General features: G+C 40.9%; 1 protein-coding gene across 1 annotated transcript in view; it reads right to left on the bottom strand.

Moving 5' to 3' along the window:
• PRORP (protein only RNase P catalytic subunit) overlaps positions 1-25,483 on the bottom strand; it is a 45,714-nt gene extending 20,231 nt beyond the window's left edge. Inside the window, exons 1-5 of the mRNA XM_035540048.2 lie at positions 25,240-25,483; positions 23,450-24,830; positions 22,283-22,330; positions 18,701-18,833; positions 6,633-6,740 (exon numbers count right to left, since the gene is read on the bottom strand). Coding sequence (XP_035395941.1) covers positions 6,633-6,740; positions 18,701-18,833; positions 22,283-22,330; positions 23,450-24,447 — 1,287 coding nt within the window. The 5' untranslated portion in view covers positions 24,448-24,830; positions 25,240-25,483. The remainder of the gene's footprint in view (positions 1-6,632; positions 6,741-18,700; positions 18,834-22,282; positions 22,331-23,449; positions 24,831-25,239) is intronic.
• Between the last annotated feature and the right edge of the window lie 14 nt (positions 25,484-25,497).

The raw sequence follows: 25,497 nt of genomic DNA, 5'->3' as shown, positions 1-25,497 counted from the left end.
GGGGGGATAAATTTCAGCTTATCAGTCTCTTACATGTGACTTCAGGGAAGAGATTCACTCAGTCCACCTGCTGAGATATTCGAGGACCCTCAGAAATTAACAGAGGAGAGATGAATGCAATGCTGAGTGTGACAGTCGCATACCTCTAACACTAAAAATAAGTGCAGTTGCAAGAGTACCTGTTAGTACTTGAGCTTCTTTCTATACTAAGACAGGGTCTGAATGTCAGGAGAGGTATCCTGTGGCTAAACCAAGTGATGATCACATTACACACACTGTAGGTGATTTTCAGTGCATCCATCAAAGATCTTCAGCCTTATGATTCAAGCAATACTCAAAGGAAATGAAAGCACAGTTCTAAAGACTGCAACAGATGTTGCAAAGACAGAAATTTCTCCAACATTGAGTAACAGGGCAATGTTTAGTTATCATGGAAATGTAAACTTGGACTATTAACAGAAGACAGAAAATAGAAAGATGGAAAAGGCTGGGAGCAAATAGACAAACACGTCTGACGGCTTTGCTGAGTGGTAGGACAAGAGTTGGTAGGAGGAAGAATTGATGAACTGTCACAGTATGACAAATAAGACCTCTGTTGGATGTATTGATTCTGAACAGAGAATGACTCATGGATCTACTCAATTTTCGCTTCATTTAAAGACAGTAAAGTACTTGAACAAATCACAGATGCTGCCAAATGAGTCAAAGAAGAAAGAACATTCTTTTCCATGCATGACTTGATTTGGGGCAAATTTATTAATAAATGCTTGTTTTGCAGGACATCTCATACAGCAGATCTCAAGTTTTGTATCAAGTATCAGTGTCTCACTAATTGTGCAGTTGATCTCATATACATGTAGCATGGCTAAGAACAGACTTGAAGACTGGGAAAAATCACCACATGAAAACCTGAGTAATTAGTTTTTTGTCAACTATATATATGTATGTATGTGCAGGTGTTACTTTCTTTCTGGGTTTTTTAGCCTCAAAGTATTTTTTACTAAGTCAAGACATCGGAGCGAAAGTATTCTTTATTGTTTCCCCCAAACACCATAAGCTCCAATACATTTTTTTTTCTTTTTTAATGACAGAGGATTTATTGGTGCAGGAGACCTCAAAAAAAAAACCCACAAAATTATACTTCAAAATTGATTGGGGTTACTAATCCAAGAGAATGATGGGTTATTGTGGCTGTTTTTTCCTTCCCCCTCATCCCCTCCTTTTTCAATTTCTTTATTTGAAGAGCTATTCCCTTTGTCTTGATATTTGGAGAAAGAATCTTGACACTCGGAATAAAGTTCATATCAAAAAATGGTTCCAAGCTGAATTTACAATGAATAATACTTCAAAGTTCTTCAATTCTGTGGTCGCTGTTAGGCTTTCTTTCAAAAACGTAATAAGACCAGTCATCATTTCCTTGTAGACTACTATCCTACATCATGTTCTTCTCCCCTGGCCTGATGAAAGTCTTCTCACTGTCAGCTTTCCCTTCAAAGCTGCAACTTCTCTCTATCCTCTTCAATACTACTAAAGCAGTCACGGAGTCCAGGAATATCTAGCACAGAACCACTAGAACAGGTAAAATTATAGTATAAGTTTTAAACTCTGAATTTCCTTGATAAAAATTTGAAAAATATTTAATATGAAAAAAAGCAGCAATAACCTGTGTTTGCTATGCTACTTGTGACCACACAGTTCATTCAAACAGCCCTTCGGAGGGTTGTTTACTCAGAGAGCAACCTCCATTCAACAAATTTGCTGTTTTTCACCTGGATGAAAGAGGAAATATCTACCAGGCATGCCCTATCCCCTCTGCCTGTCTCAGCACCCCAGCTACAGCAACCCCAGCCTGCCCTTTTGTGCAGGAAGGCAGCTCTGGTGGCTCAGCTGGCAGGGGCTGACGGCTGCTGCAGGCAGAAGGAGGTAAGGCAGGGGCGGCTGCCAACTGCTGCCACTGGGCTGGGATGGGAGGGGAACTGCAAGGCTCTGGCTTCGTCAGCTGTTGTACAGGCCCACTACAATTTGCATGGGAATTATATGAACTTGTGTAGTCCAGTTATAGAAATGCTGATTAAGTTTGGAAGTAACCACTTTGAACTCTCCGCCAAGAGCAAAAACTATTTCTTTGTGCAGTATCTGCCTTAACGAATTCAGTCTGGAAGCATTTTACCAATCTTTTAGATGTCTGAGTTTAATACAGAGATTAGGGAGTGAAAAGTTAGGGCTGAGCTGGCCCCAACTGCTGAACTGTTTGAAGAAGGGAATTGTGAGTTTGCTTTGATCTGTCCCAACACACATTTGAGATATATATACTCAGCTATCTCTAAGACCAGCTGGGTACAGCTATGAAAGGAGCCGGCTGCATACCTCATTTACAATAGAGCAATCTCAATGTATATTTAAAATAGTGAAGTTCTCTCTAAATCATGCTTGCTGACCATGCTCCCCTGCCCATCTCACTCTCACCCCTGCCCTGGCCCTTACAATCTAGGGGTAGCTGGGAAGAGCTCAGAGTTCCTTGACTCCTCTCCCACATCCCAAGAGGGATGCTTCAGAGCCTAGTTATCCTGCCTGCACTTAGATTCCCCTTGCTTCCAAGGAATACTTCTACTGAAAACAGTGATAAACAGGAAAAAATGCATTTGAGAGTTATGTAACAGTTTGTGTTTAAGAAGACAACTGGACGGCCAGAGTGTGGAAATTCCCTCTCTTGACCTTTACAAGGTGAAAGGCAGGAACACTACAGGGAGTTGGGGCAGCAGGGAACAGGGAGTTCCAAATGTCATTGTGCTAGCTGCAGATTGATGTAATTAGATACACCTGGAGGAAAGGATTAACTCTAAGTCACGACACAGCCAGAATGAACTTTGTTTAGTCGAACTGCAAGGATAGCTCAGTTTATAAACTACCAGCTTTGCAGTACAAACTGTGACTGACTCATCAAGGCAAATACACATCAGGTACAATCTTAAATAGAAACAGAATGTAATGCCCAAAAAAGACGTATGACAACTATTTTACACTTTATGGGAGTCTGTTTCTACTGTTCGGATTATATAGCAAAAATAACTTCCATTCCATGGTATCTTTTAATTAGGAATTAATTATAATGTCTAATTTAAAACGACACACTAAGTTGCAAAGTGTCAAAAAGAGGTACTTGCTAATAACCAGTGCTGCAGCTTTACAGCTACCGCCTTCAAAAGAGATGATCTCACCACTCCCTAGCCCTCAAAAACGCTTGTTCCCATCCTCATGCTACCTCCTCTTTTGTCAGTAATTGATGCAGCCACTTGGTGATTTGTACCAGGAAGCAGCCCTAGTTTAAAATCAACCTGGCAAAAAAGTGGATTGTAATTACAAAGTGACTGTGTCATATAATAGAGAAATTACCACAGAATATTCCTGTAAATCTGCCAAGTCAATAAGATTCATGATGATCTGCTAAGTAAGTGCTGGCTGTGCAGACTAAAGGTGCCTGGGGCTACTGGAAGTCACATATCTAGTTTTCCAGAATGTCAGAATACTTTGGGGATTACACAAGTAAAAGTCATTCCTTTAACTTCTGCTGTTTTTCCTTTTCTTCTCATCCCATAAGGTACTTGTGCCTTGCCCCTACACCCAGCCACTTTCCAAGATGCCTAGAGAATGCCTAAAGGGAATTAGGAATATTAAGCTGTTTGAAAAAGAAAGTAGTATTTTATCAATGTTTTATTATATTTTTGTTAAATGTAAATAAAAATGAGACTGCATTAAAATTGCCACAAATCTTATGCCATCTCCTATGTTTAACTATGACTTTTATTCTGCTATTTACTCTAAATTGTATAAGAGGTGGTCCAACAAGCTAACAATTTGCAGCTTTTGACACAGGTTCTTGGAAATATACTCTAATATTATTATTTCTCAAGAGGAGCAGACTAGGTCACTGAAGAATCACAACACGCCCCTCTTCTAAATTGGCCAGTCATACTATCCTAGCCAGCCACCCTGACCTCAGCAGCCTCCACTGTTAGCTTTCTCTATCCTTCAGACTCTGCCTCCAGCTTCTCTGGCATTTATTTCTCCTCTTCGTCCTCTCAGTTCTGCATTTTGTGCCCCAGACCTGCCACTTCCCATTCAGCTGCCTCTGCTGCAGGGACAGCGGCCTCCGGAGAGGAAGCGCTTTGTGGCAGAATTAGACCTCAAAGCTCAGACTACAGCTTGCAGAGGTCAGCAGTCACAGATGGGGGCTACTCCCCCAGCACCAACACTGATCAGGAAAGCTACACCAGCAGAGATTCCTGTGCCTTCCCTGCCATCATCTGGAGGAAACGTTTGGAGACAGAAGAAAGGGTTGCTCTGTTTTGCATTGCTGTTTCTGTTTCCTTTATTTTGTTTAGCTGTGTCTTGAAAAAAAAAATAAACCAGAATACATGCTTCTTGTCCAAAGCACCTAAAATAAGAATAAAGGCACAATCCTTTCCTGATATGCTACAGCGCAAGAATTCAGGCTCACAAAGAAAGAAAACACTCCTAATTAGCATCCTACATGCTCTCACATTTAAACTGTTCCACAGTTCAAGTGGGTCAGTGCAATGTTCCACATTTAAGTGGATAAAAGTACACTCATCAGTTAATAGAATAATCATGTATAAAGACATCTACCATTAAAAACAAAGTATCTCAATGAATACAGGGTCTCAATAGAAGAAAAAAGTATCTAGTAGTTCATATGTCTACAAGAGTATTTCTTCAGGATGGTTGGAGCAGCGAAGAAGCTATTTTGTTACTTAGAGCATGAATATACACTTCCTATAAAAAAATACATTCTATCCAGCCAGTAAATATCTACAGATGAAAGGCACAGAAAAACTAATGGGCATTTTCATCCTATCTCTTGTAACGACTTCACACTCTCAAAAACAGGACTGAGCTAACAGGAGCATCAAAAGACTACTTGGCAGAAACTCCAATGATTAACATTTCAGGTGCATGGCAAGATGCAGTAATAATTAACAGCACCATAGCTTGTAGAACAAGTAAATCTGAGAATCTTTCTCAGGAGGTAAGATGGGATGAGCCCAAGTTAGTGTTCTGTCATGCAGGAAGAAAAAGCAGACAATCTGTAAATACTATCTGTAAATACTCATGAAAGATCCAACCTGCATCTATATGGAATCATCTAAATGGAAGCTGATGCTGCCATACTGTCCTTCTGGAGCTGCTCAGCATCAAAGATCCTAAAATCCTTCCAGTAAACACAGCAGAATCTAAAAAGGAATTCAAAGGCAGCTTATGCTGCTCAACATGCTAATATCTCCTAGTAAGATTTCTGACCAGAAATCAGAAGTAATTATCCCGCAAAACCAGGCTTGCTCTTTGCTCCACTGCCTCCAACATTTAGTGAACATTCAAGACCCCGATCAGAGCTCCCACACTGGGACAGGCATGTACTGATGCAGGACATCAACAAAACAACACTTCGTTTCTCTTCTCCCTTTGGCAACATAAATCTGTCTATATAGGTCTTAAAACATTGTGCCACTGCACTGGGATTCTTCTCAGATAATCGACACTTCCTCCACGATCCCATGCAAACAACTTGTGAACTTCCTTTCTACTTTCATTCTAAGGAAAGTACCCTCTTCGTAAGCCAATATCTCATGAGCTTCATTGCAGCTCTTAAACATCTTTCAGCAGGTTTATCTCAGCTCCTTAGCTCAGCTGCTTTTATCTCCATATATAAACGGATATCCTGCCTCTTCAGAATAGTTTTAAAGTAGTTCTAAGAACAAAAATGTATTTCTTGTAATTACTAGAAGTAAATTACTTCCTTTTTTTTTTTAAATCAAACTCATTTATAACTTAGTTTTAATTTCAAGAGCTTGAAAGTTTAAAGACTTGCTTTGGAAGACATGTGAGGAGCTACTTTGTTATTCCTAATTTAAAATAAATATTTCATTGGAACTACAACAACAACAAAACATTAAGCCATTTCTTAGGGAAATGCCAAAAAGGAGTGCCAAGAATTCTCAAAGATTGAGAAAGGTATTCTCAAAGGTATTAGCAAAAAAAAAAAAAAGATTCTCAAAGGTATTGGCAAAGAAGCTGGATTATTCTTCTAAAAATCACCAAGTGGAAAGAACTGAAGGCAGTCTGAGTTGCCCTTGTAAGAACAGAACTCAGATGCTTAAGACAATAGGAAGTGAAATAAAGTTTAAACTTACAAAGGATGCAGTCTGAACAAGGGGGTTATTTCAAGAGAAAGATTTACCAGCATAACTGCATTAGACTGTATCTTCGGTACAGTAGGTTTATTCTGTTCCCCATTGTTAAGAAAACAGAGAAACACAGAACGTATATCCTAGTAAAGTTACTATCAATAACTTATCTCTAACTATGAGCATTGCGTACAAGGGAAATTTATGTATCATTTTATATGACTAATACAGTTAAGTGTGTAAGAACCACCATCTCTCCACTGATTATTTTCATTTGTGAAGTCTAGATAAGACTTTGGACTGACTGTAACATGCTACAAAAATGTTTGACCAATTTCTCAAGAGGGTAAGTAATAATGAGTCACTAATTGTTCCACCATCAGCCTAGGCATACACAAAATTCTTAATTAATATTTAACCAGCACTTACATTTTCACACTGCAACTTTCTGGGTTTTATGTGGGAAACATTGAGTCCATCAATAACAATATCAAACGGAAGTCGATTTTCCACAAATGTTTGAAAGGCTTCAAATTCCTGAAATAAAGAAAGAAAGAAATTGAAAGGGTAGGGGGAAGAATATGTTTAGTTTAACACAAAGTTTTCATTCAGTTTTTATTAAAAACAAACAAAACAAAACACTAAATCTCTCATTTTTTCCTTTGTTGGTTATAATTCACATCTTGTATATTTGCTAAAACAAACATGCACAAAATTGTACCTTCTCTAGCCATAAATGTTACAGTGGATGCTTTCAACATAATTTTAAGTTACATTAGTGCTGAAAACCAAAACTTTGCAGTCATCTTGATTTTAAAAAATTATAAACCAAACCAAACATTTTTGTAAAGATACATGTCTATACTCATTGTTATGGAACAGCCGAGGAATAAAGCAATACTGCTGGAGTATGACACTATTGCTAATATTTCCAATATGAAAGCATCATGCTTAGTTTCTCTGTAAGAATTCTGAAATCCTTGAATGCCAGTCTTTGGATAGTAGGATCTATGTTTAAATAAACATTCATTTACAAACACAGCCCTCTGTTTGTGAGAAATGCACAGCCTTAAGCCCAGCAAAACAATGAATTTCTTACTAGGTCAGAAACATAATGCAGTGATTGAGCAAACAAAGAGCATCCATCCATTTTTTTCCTAACAGAAGGAAAACCACAATTGCTTTAGCCCTGAGAGCCCGAAGGAGAACAGAATACAAAGTCTTAATCAAGCCTTCAGGAATTCCTATTTTGATTTTTGAGTAAAGATTTAGTGTTTTCAGCAGATGCTTGCATTAGATTTCTACTTCCTGCTGATATTGTGCCAAGTGGTGTGCAGTGACCTTGTTTCATAACAGACCCTTCTACTAACAGGTACAACTTATTTATCAGGTAGTGGAGGTTTCACAGCCCCAGGCTCTCAGTGACACAACAATCGCAAATTTCATCCCTTGGGCTCAAAATTCCAGAACCACTCTTCTAATCTTACTTTCTCACATTTATCCATATAGCAATATGTAAAACTAAAGAATTACAAGCCCCACGCCCCACACCAAACCAAAAACCTTTATAGCACATACAACTCTTCCTCGGAGAAAGAAATGAAATAATTTATTTGTTCAGAAGATATATTGCTGTCAGGCAGTACCAAATGATCACCGACTTTAACAAATTTAGTTAGGATGCTTATGACAAATTACACTAGAACAAGGGTTACTTGTATGCAGAGTATAAACAAACCAAGCAAGATAAGAGTGCATCATTCAGGTGTTAAAATTTCAGTCATTAGCAGAGGCAGTGGGGACGAGAGAAGCAACTGCAGAAAACAACGAGGATTCCTGGCTGCCAGGCTCATTGGACTCCCCTGTGGTTCATCATCAGGTGAGCCATCGCTGTAACACTGGACGGCTGGCTGAAAGGAGGGGAAGGCAAGAAAGAGGAAAACACATGCATGCAGAATGAAGGTAAAATAGGAAAGTTTTGAGGCAAAAATGAGTAAGAATGGAAAAGACAAAATAAAGTGAAAGATGAAAACACATGGTACACACTCCAACAGAGTGCTATTTTCCCAATGCCAACATTGTTTGGCGCAACACTGACTACAGTCAGGTACACATTTCTAGAAAACATGGCATACATATAACCTTGTCTTCAAGGGCTCAGTGCAATACAGAACAAACGTTTTGTGAAGAATCCTTAAAGAGGTATTTTATTTCAAGTGCCAGTAGTTACGGAGCAGTTCCTTGAGGGGGTGAGAGCTCCTTGAGTGCTCTGCCGAGGAAACACTGCAGCACCCAAGCAGGGTGGGCAGCAGAGGAGGCGGGCAGGGGGTGCTCCCCTCAGCACTTTGCTCTTTGCTCTGCTCCCTCTCCTCTCCCAGCAGGAGCTGCTAGCAGGGGCCTGCTAAGCGGGACAGGCTCAGTGCCTCTCAGCAGCCAGCTCCTGGCTCTCTCTGGTTTACTTTCGGAGCAGGGGAGAAGCTGCAGCCCTTACAGTGCTCCCTCACCCCCCCACCTTGCCCTGCCATCTCCTTCTGGCCACGTGTCTGGCCCCAGCCCCAGCCGAGGCCTGTCAGCATGTCCCGGTGGGCTCCCAGCTCTGCGCGGCTCTTCTGCCTCACTACCAGGAAACGCCACAATACAGCAGGGAGAGAAAGAGAAAACACTCCCAGTACCAGTAAACGATGAGATTCTGGAGGAAGAGAAGGCTTGCTGCCACAGGAGACTGTTTTCCACACGGGGAGATGAGGAGTTAATGGCCATTTGTCTTTTGCACTTACTCTGCTAGGTTTAATTTATGTCATCAAATTCAGAAGACTCCTCAGTGACAAGCCCTAGAGAGATTAAAAATCCCCAAGGATCTCTTCATTTTCTCCTCTCCACCCATGTTTCCCCAGCAACACACAAGATTGCTCCTTTCCTCTTCCAGAAAAACAAAACAAAGCAAGAAAAAAACAACACACCTGAAAGAACCATAGAAGATCCAGGTCTCCTTCCCTGAGAGAGAGCTTTTGAGTTGTCAAATTTACCATCCTCTCCAGACACAGGGAAGGAAAAGGGCAAACCCTGGGAGTAAGCAGCAGGCTATGCCATCCAGGTGCAGTACAAAGAGTTATCCACTCATACACACTGACTTACACTAGAGGAGAGAAAGTATACAGTTTGAAGGATGCTAATCTTTCAAAGATCAGGATTTGTCTGTATTTTATCCAAATCTTACAGCTACAGTAATAAAGAGATGATTCATCTACAGTTCTTTAAAGATACTCCCCTCACTAGCCATCTGGAAAAAGAAATTGAAAATCTTCCTTATAAAGAAGAATTAAGCAGAGCACAGCTGCAGCCAGGATACAACTGATCAGGAGAAGCCAGACCCCAAAATCACCCATGCGGTACAACAGTGATGTGAAGGTTGATTTAGGCAAAAGGAATCCAAACAGGATTCCCCTTCCAAACTGAGGACGCGTTGCCTGATCTAAATACACCAGTGTGTTTGCCAGACAGGGAGATAATGGGTACAGGAAGCCAAAAAGGAACATTTAGATGAAAACTTCCTGCTGAACACAACAGGGAGTACTTCTGATGAACCCTTACAAGATGCCAACAAGTAGCGAGACATCTCTCTTTACACACAAGAGCACTCAAACAAACACAGCAAACACTACAGCAATTTCTAACTTGTTCCAACTGGGTTTGCCTCAAAAAGATGCTGAGGAGAAGTTTCTCTTAATGCAAAGGAGCTACAGAAAAGTGCTGCAACAAACTGTACAGCAATTCTGCTGTGTTTGCTGCCAGGTGTTGCGCAGGAGCCTGTGTGCCTGATGAACGTGCCTCGCTACAGCAGGAACATGGGCAGCCTGCAGAAAGGAGGTTGCTGTGGTACCCTGTTGTACACTGCGTGCAAAACAAAAGGGAATTGGGAAAAAAAAAAAAGCCTGATTTCATTCATTGCCTCGCTGGGAAAATAGGGAAATGCCAGCTACGCAATCATTAGAAGTGATTCACAGCCACTTTTACTAAGAGATCTTATGTTTGCAAATGGACACCACACTGACTAAATCGATTTATTACTAAGAGCCAGCCATAACAAACCCATTATGGAATTTATCCTGACATAAAGAAGTAAAGACATTTAAAATATTTTTTTGTTTAACCACTAGCATGTGGGTAGCTGAAGTCTATTCATATCTCAGCCAAAGCACGAAACGATTGCACATTTTTTTGGTACTCAACACCAGCTGGATGTCTCACGCTGTATTTCACCATCCTTTTTTACTGGTTTGTACTGGTGCTGCCACAGAAAGAGATGTTTCTGCCTTCTTCCTTCTCTTAGCCATTCAATCCTAACCTAACCCCACCTCTACCTATGCAAACACATCTGTTGGCACAAGGAAGGCTGGAGCAGATTAAGAACAGATCCAACATGAGCTGAGCCTACGGAACAGACTTCAGCCTGCACCAGTTCCCCTGGTCAGGTCAGAGCACAGAAGTCTGTACTGGCACAACGTGCAGAAAGCACACAGTCTAGGAATGAGGCTGGGAGCAGGTGAGACTCCTGGGATCACCGGGTAGTGCTGACTGTGCTAACTCCCAGGATTGTGAAACTACAGAATTTTGTGAGAGTTTTGGTGATCTCTCAACCTGAGGTATTGGAGTGAAAGTTTAAGATCACTGAAAGGTTAGATCATAGCATTTTTTCTGCACAAATCTAAATAGGAAATGTGCTGGAAACTAGAAATAGAAATCATGGTCTTTCTCAAATTCTTCAACAACCCAAAATGTCCCCTAATCTAAATGCCAAAAAACAAAGTACAAAAGGCATACAAAGGAGATACATGAGCAAATCCATAGAGGACTTTAAATACAAGAAAGGCCATTATGCTCATGCAAACACATGGAATTTGGGAAGAAAAAAACAAACAAAAACTACCAAAAGCTATTAAAATCACTGGAGAAGCAGCTGCTTGTCACTCCTTCCAAACAATAGAATCTGTGCTCACTCATCAGAAAGGGTGGAGACACGACAAGTTGATTATGAAGTACAAAGCCATAGTTACCAACATACATATTTTACAGAAGCATTCACCATATTCTAAGGTTTGTACAACGGAAAAAGCAGTGCTTCCCCTCTCCACATTGAATGGCAATATACTCAAGTGCAAGGAAAGAGTAAACTCGAATTAACAGAATATGATATTGCACTTAAATATCACACAGCCCTACCCTAAGAATCAAACAGTGTGTTTTTCAACACTGAAAGCAGCTTTTAGGGAACTGAAAACATTCACTTTTTAGCAGCTTCATAAAACGTAAAGCGATGGGGGCTGCTTTGTTTTTGACAGTGTTTCCTGATATCAGAAGAAAAACACAGGAATGAGCATTAGTGTGTGAGAAATAAAATTCAGCTGTCAAACTGAAATCCAGCCAATTTCTTTTAAGGCGCCTTGTGTTGCAACTACTGGAGCCCTCTTAAGTCTGTTTGTTGCTGTGCCTGAAGGGTTTAAATATTTCCCCCAGAGTTTCAAAGCCTGGAAATCCCCTTCAAACCCGTATAAGCAGGAAGGCTTTTCTCAGTATTGTGTATGGTAACACTATGTACTCTGGATTGCATACGATTTGTTTGCCCTCTATTATTATGCCTGCAAAGTTAACAAACAATGCAAGAGTCTCCAATCGCTGTGTCCGTAACCTCCAGAGATACTGTCACAAACAAGAAGGACCTGGGATGGGAGGCAGAGAGCAGGCACGCTGGCAGCCCAGCAGCGCTGTTGCAGGACTTGGTGCTGGCTGATGTGGGTCCGTCACACCAACAGTGCAGAACTCAGGCCTCAGCAACCCAGGCAGTGCACTTCTGAGATGTCCTTCCTGAGCACACTTAACATGGAAGTTTGATGCTGCCCTCAGTGGAAAAATGCCCTCATCTTTGCACTGCTGCCTTTGGAGATGAACTTGAATGCCTAATAACACTGTAACTGGCATTAAAGACAGACAGTGGAACAAAAAAGCCATGCAGTGTGAACTGCACCAAAAAAAAAAAAAAGGAGCATCCAAGTAGACAAGGCAGACTAGCACTTACTTAGTGCTAGTCCATAATCTCCAAGTGGAAAGATGCCTCACGAAAATCAGAGAGCCAAATATACCTCCCTGCTGCCTTCTCCGTTATGCTGGTACAAATGCTTGAAGTGAATCTAAGCAAGGAACAGATTTAGCTGAAAAACCACCCAAGAGAAAATAAAACATGATTTTGTCATCTAGGCTTGTCCATAGGGCTATGCTCACTTTTTTTCTGACACACTTTAAGGGGGCAAAGGGGGCAGGAATGAGCAGCTGGTAGGGTGGTAAGGCTAGTTATGCTTGTTTGAAAATCCCTCTGCCACCAAATGCTTATGCTGACTAATATTTGCAATCTCAATAGAAACAGCAACTGTTCTGGAGAACTGAATGGCACCAAATGTTCTAACCCTATTTTAATATTTCTGGAAACAATCCAGAGAATTATAAACCAGAATCTGTGCATTGTAGCATGATTGGTCAGATTATGGAAAAGTGTATAAAACCACTGAAACACCATGATCTGGAGGAGTTTCATGTGCACATCTTTTGCAAAAGAATATCTCAAAAAATTATTTCCATGTGTCAATGTAGGTAAAAGAGAAACACATGACATTAATTACATTTTCAAAAAAAACTGACATGACTTCATAAAAAGCTACTAAACCACTGAACAAGCCATAGCATTTTCAAAAAGAGAACAAAGGGTCATGCTAAAAAATTAGCATCTTCTTTCAAAGTTCTATACTAATTCCCATATGTACATGAAATATTTTATAGACATTGATGAAAGAGAATGGCACAGAAGAAGCCAGACCAATGATGAATACAAAACCAAATTAAATTTAACATCAAAAAGATGAAACAATGCATACTATGGAAAAAAGTATACTTACATTTTACAGATTTCTGGAGGAACTGTATCTACTTATAGGATCATCATGTGTAATGAAAACATCCACTCGCGTTGCTGCTGTTCTAAAACAAACCTTATCAAATCTTAAGAGAGAAGGCATTTGATAGATAACATGAAATTATTATAACTTGTTAAGCCATTCTAGTTACCATAAATTACAATGAAGCCCTGTGTTAGAAATTCCACATAGGTCTCTGCAGCATCAGAAAAATCTGGGTTTGACCACAGCTAGAGACCAGCTCCTTGACTTAAAAGCAAGAATTTTTGGTGATGGACCAAAGGATGAAATGGTAAAGGACCGTTTGATTATGCCCAAGTTCAAAGAGGTAACATTTCAAAGTGTGTATAAGAACATGAGCTCATACTAATTTTACTTTAGAAGTATTATCAAAGAACTTAGCAATATTCAAAGGCAGAGAACACTGTCTGAAGGAGTCTTAAGATCCTAATTAGTGGAATGAACGAGCTGCAACTACCAGACTGTGTATCCAAGGGGTTTCCAATAAAATAATCTCCTTGAAAATAAACTACTCAGATTAAGTCAGATTAGTTTAACTCTGAGGTGAAAATTTGCTATTCTGACTTCACATTTATGGCGCCTGTCTGCCTCTGTGATCAGCTAATGAACAGGAAAAAAAAAAAAGGAATATTTTATCAAGGTATGACATTCTAAAACCTTAGTGAATCTTTTCATTTCTTGTATTTCTCTCTATTTCTTTTTATATGTTCTAGCTAATGCAAGGAAGATACAGATCTAGAAAATCATTGCATCAGCAAAGGAAGTGTATTTTAACCAAGGAAATGGCATTCAAAAAGATTAGAAGATTAGAAACAGATTTTTCTTACTTGATTGCCCTAACTGGAGTATTGAGTATGTTAGGAGAATTTCCAAATACAGAGGTGACAAAGGAGCAGTTTGAAAAGACTGGGTGGGACAACAGAACAGGTTTAGACAATGGATTGGAAGAAAGGAACATTATTTTCTTATGTGGTGGCCTAATTTTGGAGCACAATGAGCTGATGGCATAGTAGACAGTGACCTCAATAAAATCTCAATTCATTCCTTGTTAAATGAATCAAGAAAAGGAAGACTGGACCACCCCAGAAGATCTGACCCAGCCCCAACAAAGATTCTCTAACACTGAGGTAATCAAGGGAAAGAAATGCATGCTAAATTTATTTCTTGCTACTGAGGAAGCAGCTTAGTCTTTTTATTCTCTGCCAAAATAATCTCCATGCTTCTGTTTGCTTCCATTATCAGGAGCCTCTGGGGTAAGAGAAGATGCAAGAGAAGCCTTAGAAAAATTCCAGCAGCCTTTGTATCTCACCACCCATTTCCCTGCACAGTCTTCCCTCTTCCCCTCCTCTTCCTTCCTTCCAGAAGTTCTCTCCTCTCTAGTAGATCATATCACAAGAGTGTAACATTCTCTCTGAATTAAATGGAGGCAGTAAGAAAGTATGCAGGATAAGTTAGTGCTCTTAGCCTGTCTGGATGATCTAGTACTGACATTATCCCAACATCCACCATAAACCATTACCCACCTTTATTCTACGCTTACTAAGATTCAGTACAAGCTTCAGTAGCGGATCGAGCTCTGAAGCTAGCCTTCTTTCTAAGCCCCAAACTAACCTAACCAAAACACTGCAACCAAAAGAAACCCACAGCTAATCCTGAGCCCCTCAAATCTCCCTGTTCCTGTGGCATGTTACAAGACCTAGCAACAAACCTGGCTTGAGGCAATACAAGATTCTGCTGTACTGACTACTAACCTCATCCCAATTGAGTCCAGTGGCCCATATGTAGCAGAGAAAAAATAATAAAAATGTTCAGCCCTGTCTACAAATGTTGTGTCTTATCTTTGTAGGTTTTCCTAGACCTATGACAGGACTCTTCAAGATCCAGGAGTCAACAGGGCTAGTAGTGGTGTATTTAATTCTAATTGCAATGCTAACCCTATTCTTATCCACAGTCCAAGGACCATATTCAACCCATAACTAAAAATTAGCCACAAGGCAGTGATGGACTTGATCATCACTGTGTTATTCTGCAACACCTGTAAAATCATCTGTAGAATAAAAACTGTTCAGCACTGGTTGTCCTATAATGAAATGAGTTATAAGTCAGTTTTTTGATCCCTGTTGTTGCTGACTGTCATAACACATTTGTTCCTACCAATGTCACTTCTATTCTAATGCTGTGACCAAACCAGAGCCGTACTGAGTGAGCACTTCAAGTATTTTAACTCCCAAATATCAGCTCTTGCCTTAGTCTTGTCCATAGCCCAATACCAGCATGCACCCAAAAGGCTACCAGTAAGCTCTTCATCTCCACTGCTATTAGCTCTCATTTGATCCCAATGAACTTCTAAGATTCTACCAATAACTCAAGTTCTCCAGTGCCTGCTGTCCAAAACAGTAACCCCCAAACAACAGACTTCCAGGACTTTTGAGATTCAGCCATACCAAGTTCTTCCATCCTTTCTATCCTGAAACCCCATCCTACCTACAACCCAAAAGAACCACAAGAAGTGTCCCTGTCTAAAAAAGCCCCATCCCAGTACAAAGTGCAGCGTTCACCAACAGGCCACATTTTTGTACTCCTACTGTACATAAAAAACTTAACTGGGACTTTGAACCCTGTAATGCAGTATGGCACACACCTAGGAGGGAAGGGGGACACATGAAGCCACAGGAAAAATTCCACCCGGCCTTCTCCTTCCTTCTTCTCCTCACAAAGTCCTTTTGCTCGCTGTCACTGGCAGGAAGAAGGTAACGTATGGGAGCAGGGGTAGAGGAGGTAAATGGCCCACACAGCCTGGGTGTAGCACACACTGTGCACTGTGAAGAACTAGATGATCTTGCTAGAAGCTGAGACTGCGTCAGACAGTTTTGGAGTACATACATTTTTTGGAATTAGTAAACTACACCATTTAGAACAAAACTCACATACAGCACAAAGGGCTTTGAGGCAAATTGTGCAGTTGGGACATGTCCACGTGAAAGGAGAACCAAAGCACTGTAGGAAAGGCATCAATCTAAAAGCTGACAGAGAGCTTTATTTTCCATGCTCCTTGGAAACAGCAAAGCCTCATTCAACTGCAAAAATAACAGCAATATGAATGGGTCACTTCCTCTTCTCCCTCCAGTCTCTTATACTGTAGAAGGATTTGTAAAACCCCTTTACACAATTAGCCCAGACCTAGTGTGGGGACTTTACATGCCCACAAACCCATCTCTTCCTGCCAGCACACACACACATCTGGCAAGTGCTTCCTTCCTCCTGCACAGCAGCCCTTACCAGGGGCATGAAGTAGCTGTGAAGGGAATGAAATCGCTGCATTTGTGTATTTGAGAGAAACAGCTGAGAGCAGCTGAGCATGAAAGTCTTCACAGCAAAAGACGCTGCTTCCTCCCAGGATACTGATTTTATCATCTCAGGCTCAATAGCAGAGCTCCCAATTAAATGCAGCCAGAGTAAACAGGCATCCAGCTGAAAGCATCACACAGACACTGGTACAAATGTGACAGTCCTGTTACGATTGTGTTCTTCCTGGATCAGCTGCAAGGTTGCAGCTCGCTACATCTGACCAGCATCTGACATCCTTATTACACAACTTTTGGTAGTTGTGAACAAAAATCTGAATTGATGGCTATTTTTAATGTGTCATAGGTATTTTCTCAGCACAGATGACCATACATAGTCCAGGTAAGCCATCTTTTCAAAATATTTGAAAAGTATCGTATGCTGCCATTCTTATGTATAATCCTAAATTGTTTGATTTTCTTTTCTAAAAGTATCTAAAGCCAAAATCTCATTTTTTTTTTAAACACAGCACAACAGACTACTGTTGGAGGATCCTCAATAAACCCTACCTCTGCTCCTCACTTTCTACTCTGACTGCATGTATGCTTCATTGAGAGTGAATTAAAAAAAAGGCAATGACACTGCTGTAAGACAGCAGACTATTCCTTAGTGAAGAAAAAGGAAAATTCCAAATGCATTACAAATGCAATTTAAAGCATTATTGGAACAAAACTTTTTTAGAGCTCAAAACAACTCAAACTGTTTCCCTGATTAATCATTTTGTTGCAAGAAGCACTGATGCATTGAGGAAAATTAGTTAAATGAAAACAGGGAATAGAAAGTCAAAATACTTTCTATTGCAGCTACTAGAAAAACGTGACTGCCTGGAAAATGCAAAACCCCCTCTCTCATTTATTTGCCTACATCATGACTTCAGCCTCCTCACCTAGCTTCCTCTCTGGAAAACCCTGGCTGCAGGAGAAGTCGCAGAGTCTGGCATAGCAAAACTGGGCAGGATATTTTCTCCATCACGTCTGCTTTCACAGAACAAAGGCAACAAAAAGTCCCAAAGTTATTTCTGGAAACCTCCAACACATCACAATGCTGCTTGGCCTCTGCCACACCTCCACGCTCAGCTCTCAGAGCGGGAGCGGACTTGGAGCCATGCAGCCAGCAGCGAGCACACCGAGCTTACCCCCTCCCAGCCTCCTGCTGCCCACCTGGACCAAGGCTGACATGCAACTGCCCTAGAGAGGCAAATGACAGAAATTCAGCTACCGCACAAATTAGCGAAATCTATGGGCATCAAAACTTAACATGGATTCTTTGTTTCATTAGACTGCATTCACTAGATCGATCAGGTTCGTTTCCACTACTGCTCAACTGGGGCGTGAAAAATGCTGCTGCAAAATGACATCAATACTTACCGCGGTAAAGCAAAACCACCCCAAGATGTGGTGTGGGCTCCACCTAGTGGAGCTCAGCTTCATTCAGTATCACTATTGCTGGAACTCCACACAAAACGAGTAGGAAGTAGAACTGCAATATATAATAGTCTATGGGAATTACTCCCTCTTGTATGTATACAACATCCTTGGAAGAGCTTGACGCTCCTGATGTATACTGTAATTATAAATATGAAAGTGCATGTTTAAAATCAAGGGGTAATTGGTTGGTCGGTTGTAAAATCTGAGTAAACGAAAAGAAAAGTGGATCTTTATTGTTTCTGGCAAACAGCCACCGAACTGAAAAATCAAGTATTCGGCACATAAACACAAGCTTCATATATGATACTGAACTTATCAAGGACTTCTACTTTTTTTGCAGGCTCAAAATGCTACATCTTACTTTGTTCTAGTTACTAAACTTTATTCCATACTTAAAACGTAACTTTTGAAGGATTAAAAGATTTCCACAGCTTTTCATTTTTTATTAAAAAAAAATATTTTTTCCAAGTTTCCTTTATATTTTAATTATTTCAGTATCCATTAATGACTGGTTGAAAATGTAAGAACAAAAACAATACTAAAGAGATCAAGGTTTAGACACGTTTTATCAACAGAACTGAATACATATACATATATAGAGAGGACACTTCAAGTAAGTATCTAATGACTTATTAATGTTTAAAGCAAAGAAAAAATAAGATTTGTAGTGTTTTCAAAGAAATTTAATATTAATTATATATCACCCTCCTAGCCAACGAGCCTGACAGCATGCAAGACCTACCTGTGGACTTGTCTTTCTGAAAGTGTCAGTTCCATGTATCACATCTCTTATTATTCTTTCACTGAGATTATTATACTCCTCTTTGCTGAGCTCACTATCCTCCAACTGATGGCTGCAAACTGGGCACTGTCCACTGTATCAATAGTGAAACAAGAAGATAAAAATAAAAGACTTTTAAATAAGAAAAACTGCCTTAAATTTTATTAACTTGTCCGAGCATGAGCACATTTGGGGTCGGACCCGATGATCTCTTGAGGTCCCTTCCAACCCCTACAATTCTGTGATTCCTTCCAACAAATCCAACAGAGTAAAATTATGTGAAAATTAGTTGTACTCTTTCTGGGATGCATCCAAAACTCTGAAGTCACTAGAAATATTTTATGGGCTTCCATTGGATCAGGATCAAAGAGTGAACTCTAGAGACATTTGAGGATTTAAGACTAAAATTCTGCAGGAGCGTGTGAAAAAGCTGTGGCCGCTTCTGGATTTTTGTATAATCTTCCAGAACTATGCTGTTAGAAAGAGAATAATCTTTTTAAAAATCTAGCCTTTTTTCAGTTGTTGCATGTCCCACAGCCACAGCCTCTGCCCCAACACACAATCTGAAGAAAATCAAAGTGCCATTGCTTCCAAGTACTATTTGTTCACTCTTTTGACTCTTTCACAGTTGTCCCTCCCTTTAGCCCCTCCAAATTAAGCCTGTACAGCAAGACAATGCACAACTCCATACCCAGGTCAGAAATGTGTGAGTCATGCACCATTGCCACAAACCTCTGGGCCTACCACAAAGCCATCAGTAAGGTGTGGGTAGCAGTGGAGGACTGAGACAAAACAACATGCGTCTCAGCGCTTCAGTTGTGAACTGCATGAACTCTTTTTTTTCCCCTAAAAAGCTTGCTTTGAACTTTCACAGATAAGCTTTCTAAAGACAAACGAATGAGCTAAAAATATACACAGACTTCGTGGTATATATACTTCATGACGTTCATCAGTGAGTGTGGGTTAAAACTGGAAATGTTTCCAAGCTTAACTCTTTAATAACTATGTGAAAAAGGAAAAAAAAAAAGGGTCAGAAAGGACATTAAAGAGAGCTAAGACACAACTGACTGTGAATTTCTGTAGCGTATGTTAAAGTTCTTAAGCACTTCTTCAAAGAGTATCAGACATGAGATCCACCTTGCCTCTTCATCACCAGACTGGAGACTCCAGCCACGGTACCAATAAAATAAGCAGAATCCAATGGTTTGTTCAACAGGCAATAAATTAAATAACACTTAGTCTGAACAGGTCTTTGATAATTCCTGGCTGCCGAACAATGAATTTTCCCTGCTCGCTCCCACTTAGCCTGCTCTTATATGCAGGATATGTTGTTGATGCTTCATTTTCTCTTTTCTATCATGCCCTGTTTAGAAGCTTATATTCACACAGCTGGACATACTTTGAAGTGAAGAAATAAACATTCTTCTCTAAATCCAACACAATAACTTATTTTCACAAGCACAATCTCAGAACTGAACCAAAGGCTTTGAGCTTCAAGTGTTAATACGGAACAAGTTGTTCTCCTCTGACTTTCTCCACAAAGATATCCTGGAGATACCAAGGGTAAGCCATTGTAATTTTCTAAACCATAGCAATCAGAAATGTGAAATTCTGCCAAAAACTGATGTCTGGTACACATTAATGCCTAGATCAGTACCTAAAAACAAACCAAGAGTGCATTAATTGCATTGCTGACCTCACTGACCATTTTATGATCGCATGCCGAGAAATTCCCAGACAGAAAGCTTTCACCTCTGTAAGATATGTACCTGTCCTTACAACTCATTGACTGTTAAACCACTTTTTTTGAGGGACAGAGCTAGAGTATCACGGCACCTATGTATAACATGAAATCAGATGTGATAATTGGCTCAAAAAAAAAAAATCAAGCTGCAGCTTTCTATAGCTGATCTTGGAAAACCAACACTTTTGTAACTTTACAGAGGGTTCAAGCTTCTGACTATGACTATCACAGATCAAAGAAACTAGAAGCTCAGAGAAAGAAGAAAATATCCCGGCTATAAGCATGTTAGATATAACTGACAATATTTATAAAAAAAAACAGGACAACCTATAAACGAGCCTACTGAATTTTCAAGCTCAGCTTAGGAAATAATAGTTCCTTTGGACACCAGTTACACTGAGTGCAGAGACGAGTCTAGTAACAATCACCACATGCATTTCAAATATACCTTAAAAGGATTTTGTCCTTTATGCTAAGGACAAAAACAAAACAAAACAAAACAAAACAAACCTTATTACAACCTAAGGATTCTTTCTGGCAAAAGCCATTTAATTTAAACACAACAAAACTAACGTATCCTTTTTCTTTTCTTGAAACCATTTTAACTTTATTTGAATACTTATCCAGGCAGGTTACATGAAAGCTGTTTACTTCAAAATAAGAAGTATTCATACAGTTATCACGAAATAACTGCTACATAGCACCTTGCCACCGCTGCATTCACAGATTCGTAACCCATGAGAGCATGCGAGGTGATCTAAGTCCCTTTAAGTCTGTAACAGCTTATACAGTAAGAAAACAAGTTTCTGCAACTTTTGAATTTTAAAACTCCTTAGAGTTTTAAAGAGGCTGAAAAGGTTGTCTAGACTGTGTTGATTTATCATAATACAGTACAGCAACACATTTGTACATAATAATAACCCATTATGTTACAGTGAACAACCCCTACACTTAGGGCAGGAGTTTCACCATTCTTTCACGAGCTTCAGAAGCAGCAGTCTCTGTGTGCGCTTTTCCTTAGGAGTAGCAGTGCATTATTAGGAACCACCACTTAGTGTACTACTGTGAATCACCAAAATAGCCTAATCTATTGGAAACATTCTTATAATTCATACATTTGCAGTTTCCAAATTGCTACAAAACCACAGAATTAGGTTTCAAATAGAATGGTAACCCTTACAATAGGAATTTACAGACATTAAGAAAACTGTGCTGTAATATAAACATGCATCCAAGTTACCCCTATGGAAAACCAACATAAGAATCATTTATTGCATCTTCACTCAAATCAGGTGGGAAGGGAGAACCCTTCCATCTGTACAAATTACTGCAAGGTACGAATAGCAACAGAGAGCTTTCAAGGTGACATCAATTTACACCCCAAAGCCGCTCTACTAAATATCCTGTTAAACCACATTGTTGTAAAGCCAACCAAAAAGTTAGTCTTTAATTCCTAAACATTAAACAAATAAGCCATGCTGTAAAATGGCATTTTTTTAAATTATGTTTCTCTGTGTTTTTGTTTGTTTTTGAGTTTTGTTTTTTTTTTTTTTTTGTCTCTGCTATGCTCAGCATAGCTCCTTTTCAACTCTACCTCTTGGGTCTTGTTTCATGCACAAGAAAGAATGAGTTGGAAATTGGAGTCTGGGAAGTCATACATACACAATGAAAATTCATATTCTCAAGGATTAAAATATTTTCGTATACAAAGATATAGAAAAAAATTTATAGCTATGAGAGAAAAGCTCAAGATTTATCAAAGGACAACAGCTCACTTTTAAATAAAATGTTGCATTTACCTGTTGGTGATGTTGGTCAGGTGTCCTCTCCAGTTCTCTCCCGGTATACTAACATGTACATAGGGAAAGACAAATGACAGTATTAGATCCTTACTTAACAATACCTAAATTACATATAAAGAACAATTCTATTTTGGTCAACGTTTAGAAATAAAATAGACCAATCAGCCCTGCAAAGAAATTGTACAAAGATTCATATGTAATTTAGCAATGTCTAAAAATATTATGTAATGAATCAGCATTTAACAACATGCAGAGAACACCAAACTCTCCAGTTTACTTTGTCACCAAATATTAAGAACTGTATAAATAACCAGATTGCACAGACAATTTCAAGCTGCTGCCTTACACATTCACAAAGCACTTCCGAAATCAAGATGGGAAGGCAGGACTCAAGAATTCTGTGCATGTCATCCTGAGAGATTCAGAAAGATACTCCACGAGTAACATTGCTTATCCCATAATCCTGCATTGAGGCTTTCTCACCACATCATCATCACCCCCACCACTAGTGGTGCCACCACACTCATGTGAAGTCCTTTTTGCCCACAAGATCCAAAACAGAATAATACACGACAACATGAAATGGCAGACTTCTCTCCCTTTGCCACTGCGTTTATTATCTTAGGCTGCACAATTACACATGCCATGGGCTTTGGGATAGTCATCCCATTTCTCCCCTCCTTTCCTATTGCACACAATGATACACGGAGGTTCTTTAATGTTTTTTGTTGATGATGCTTGTTTGTTTTACAAAGACAATAGGCAACCAAAAATACTGTGATTCTTTGTTGTATACTCAGATCTCTGTATTGGATCTGGCTTTACTCACTAGTAAAAGCCAGTGTTAACCTGCTCTTCAGAAAAACAATAACAAAAACATTTAAAAGAACACCTATTCAGTTACACTCACAGACCTCACTTCTGTGCGTACTCTGCCAGTTTCCTCTGTCAGCAAAAGTTACTTCCCAATCTGCATTGTTTTTGTGAGGCTAAGGGTGCTAGAAGTTGGCAGATTCTATTTCTGTTTGGGAACTGTGTCAAGTGCTTATTCATTTTCAGCCATCAGCATAAACAATATGTTAAGGGATCTTATTAGACTTGATGTGTGGAATAATCAGAATCCCACCTTCGTGAGCTGGAGCTTGCTATTGGAACATTATTTACCTTTCAAACCACAGCTTTATACTCCGCATAAGTGTTTTGTGAGGATATATTTGGTTCTCTCTGAAATATAAGAGGATACCAAACAGCTCTTTTTGTAATTCAGGATCTTTCATACCCCTGCTGTAGTCAAAAAAGGCCTGCAGGACATCCAGTGTTGGCACCAAATCTTTAGCCAACATTTCACGGTACAGTTCGCGTGCGAGGGTCATTTCTTGGTGACGGCAGGCTGCTTTGATACAGGACTCATAGTTCGCTCGTGAAGGAATCATAGCCATTTTTATTTCTTCCAAAATAGTCAATGCCTTTCTCCACTGATCTGAATTACTCAGCCCCCTGACAATAAGATTGTAAGCCCCACTTTCTAAAATTTTAAATCTGATTTTCAATATATCATACACGTCACAGATTTCTGAAGTCTTCCCTTGTTGGGCACACAATGCCAGATACTTGACCAACAAGTTATACCCAATGTCACCGTTACTTTTTGCTATGTGAGTCAGCAAGGACTTAGCCACGTCAATGGGGCTGTTGTACCTGATCATACTGTTAAACATCACTTCTTCAAATATTTCTGGTGACGGAAAGCTTTCCCTCAGTCTATTCCATTCCTCAGCCTGTAAAGGTTTTTCTGGAGGCTGTACCTTGGCAAACTTATGCCTTAATGCAATGTGACTTATTCGTTTCTTGGGAGCTCCTGCAGAGGAAGAGAGGCGGAGTTTCTCTTCAGGTATTTGTTTAGTCTCCTCATCCCATCCTTTTTCTTCTTCGTAAACAACTTCAGACCTTTTCTTGGTAGGAAAGGCATCAGCTCCTTTGGGATCCACGGGTAAAGCAGTGCTGGAAGATGTCATGAAACTGAAATAGCTAACTTTTTCCCTACTGGGGATGCCAAAAGAGACAGCAAACAGTTGTTGACATCTCGAAACAGGCCAGAACATACGGCATTTCCACAGCAAAGCCTGCAAACCCTGCTGACTAGTTTGAGAAAAGAGTGCCATCACAAGAAGTTATCTCGCTATCAGCTCACGGTGTTGAGAGAAGCTGTAATATGGAAACCAGCTTGCATGGGAAAGTTTATCATAAAGGTCTGAGGGCCGTCACGCTGCATAAGCTTCAGTTTCAGAATGTGTGTTCTGTGAGTCTTTTGCAATTATTATTGAAACAAAAAAAGGTAAAATGTCTTTAAAAAAAAGAAAATTACTCAGACTACAAGAACATTCATCCAAACGAGCGCCCTTCTGTCTAGAGATGATGCTTTGCAGGTTCGTGGCGCACCATTTCTCTGACAGCTGCCGTACAGAGGAGGTACGTTGCATGCAGCTAGGCCAAGGGCGCAGCGTTTCTTCCTCCTGCCTTCATCCAGGCCAGTTCGAGAGGTTCCCTAAAAACAAGCACAGCAGCCCGCACCGTCACGCCCTACTCCGCACCACCCACACCGCCACCGTCACGGCTCGCTGTACCCGGACACCTCCAGGCCAGGAACCGCCCCGGGGGCCCTCGGGCAGCCCCGGCACGGCCCCCCCGCCCCCCGCCCGGTGCCAAGCCCCGCCTGCTCGCCCCCAGCCCCCCCCCCCCCCCCCGCCTCGCTGCCACAAACCGGGGGCCCGCAAGCGACGCGGGCTGAACTACAACTCCCAGCGTTCCACGAGGCACGGCGGCGGCGCGCTGCCTGCTGGGAAATGTAGTCTCTCCCCCCCCCCCCCCCCCGCTTTCCCCGCCTCACCGCGCCAGAGCGTTGAGGAGCGCGGCCGTTACGCGCGCTCCGCTCTCACCCTGCGGGGCTCGCTCACCTCGCTCGGTGCGCGGCGGCCGTGGGCGCCTCGGTGCCGCGGGGGGCTCGCTGCGGGCCCGCTGCCCGCCCGCGGCGTGGAGCAGAGGCGGCCGCGCGGCGGACAGGGCGCTCACCGCCCCTCTCCCCCGGAAGCGTTACTGGGCGCGCCCGCCGGGCTCACAGCCAATCACATCTCGCGGGGGGTGCGTTTTAAGCCCGCACGCCGCCAGCGGCCCCTTCCGCCATGTTAGTTGAGGGCGCGGCGCCCGGAGTGCCC

The sequence above is a fragment of the Cygnus atratus genome, chromosome 5, assembly GCF_013377495.2.
Source record: "Cygnus atratus isolate AKBS03 ecotype Queensland, Australia chromosome 5, CAtr_DNAZoo_HiC_assembly, whole genome shotgun sequence".
Taxonomy (NCBI): domain Eukaryota; kingdom Metazoa; phylum Chordata; class Aves; order Anseriformes; family Anatidae; genus Cygnus; species Cygnus atratus.
The sequence above is the reverse complement of the archived record's forward strand: the minus strand, read 5'-3'. Positions and strand labels throughout refer to the sequence as shown.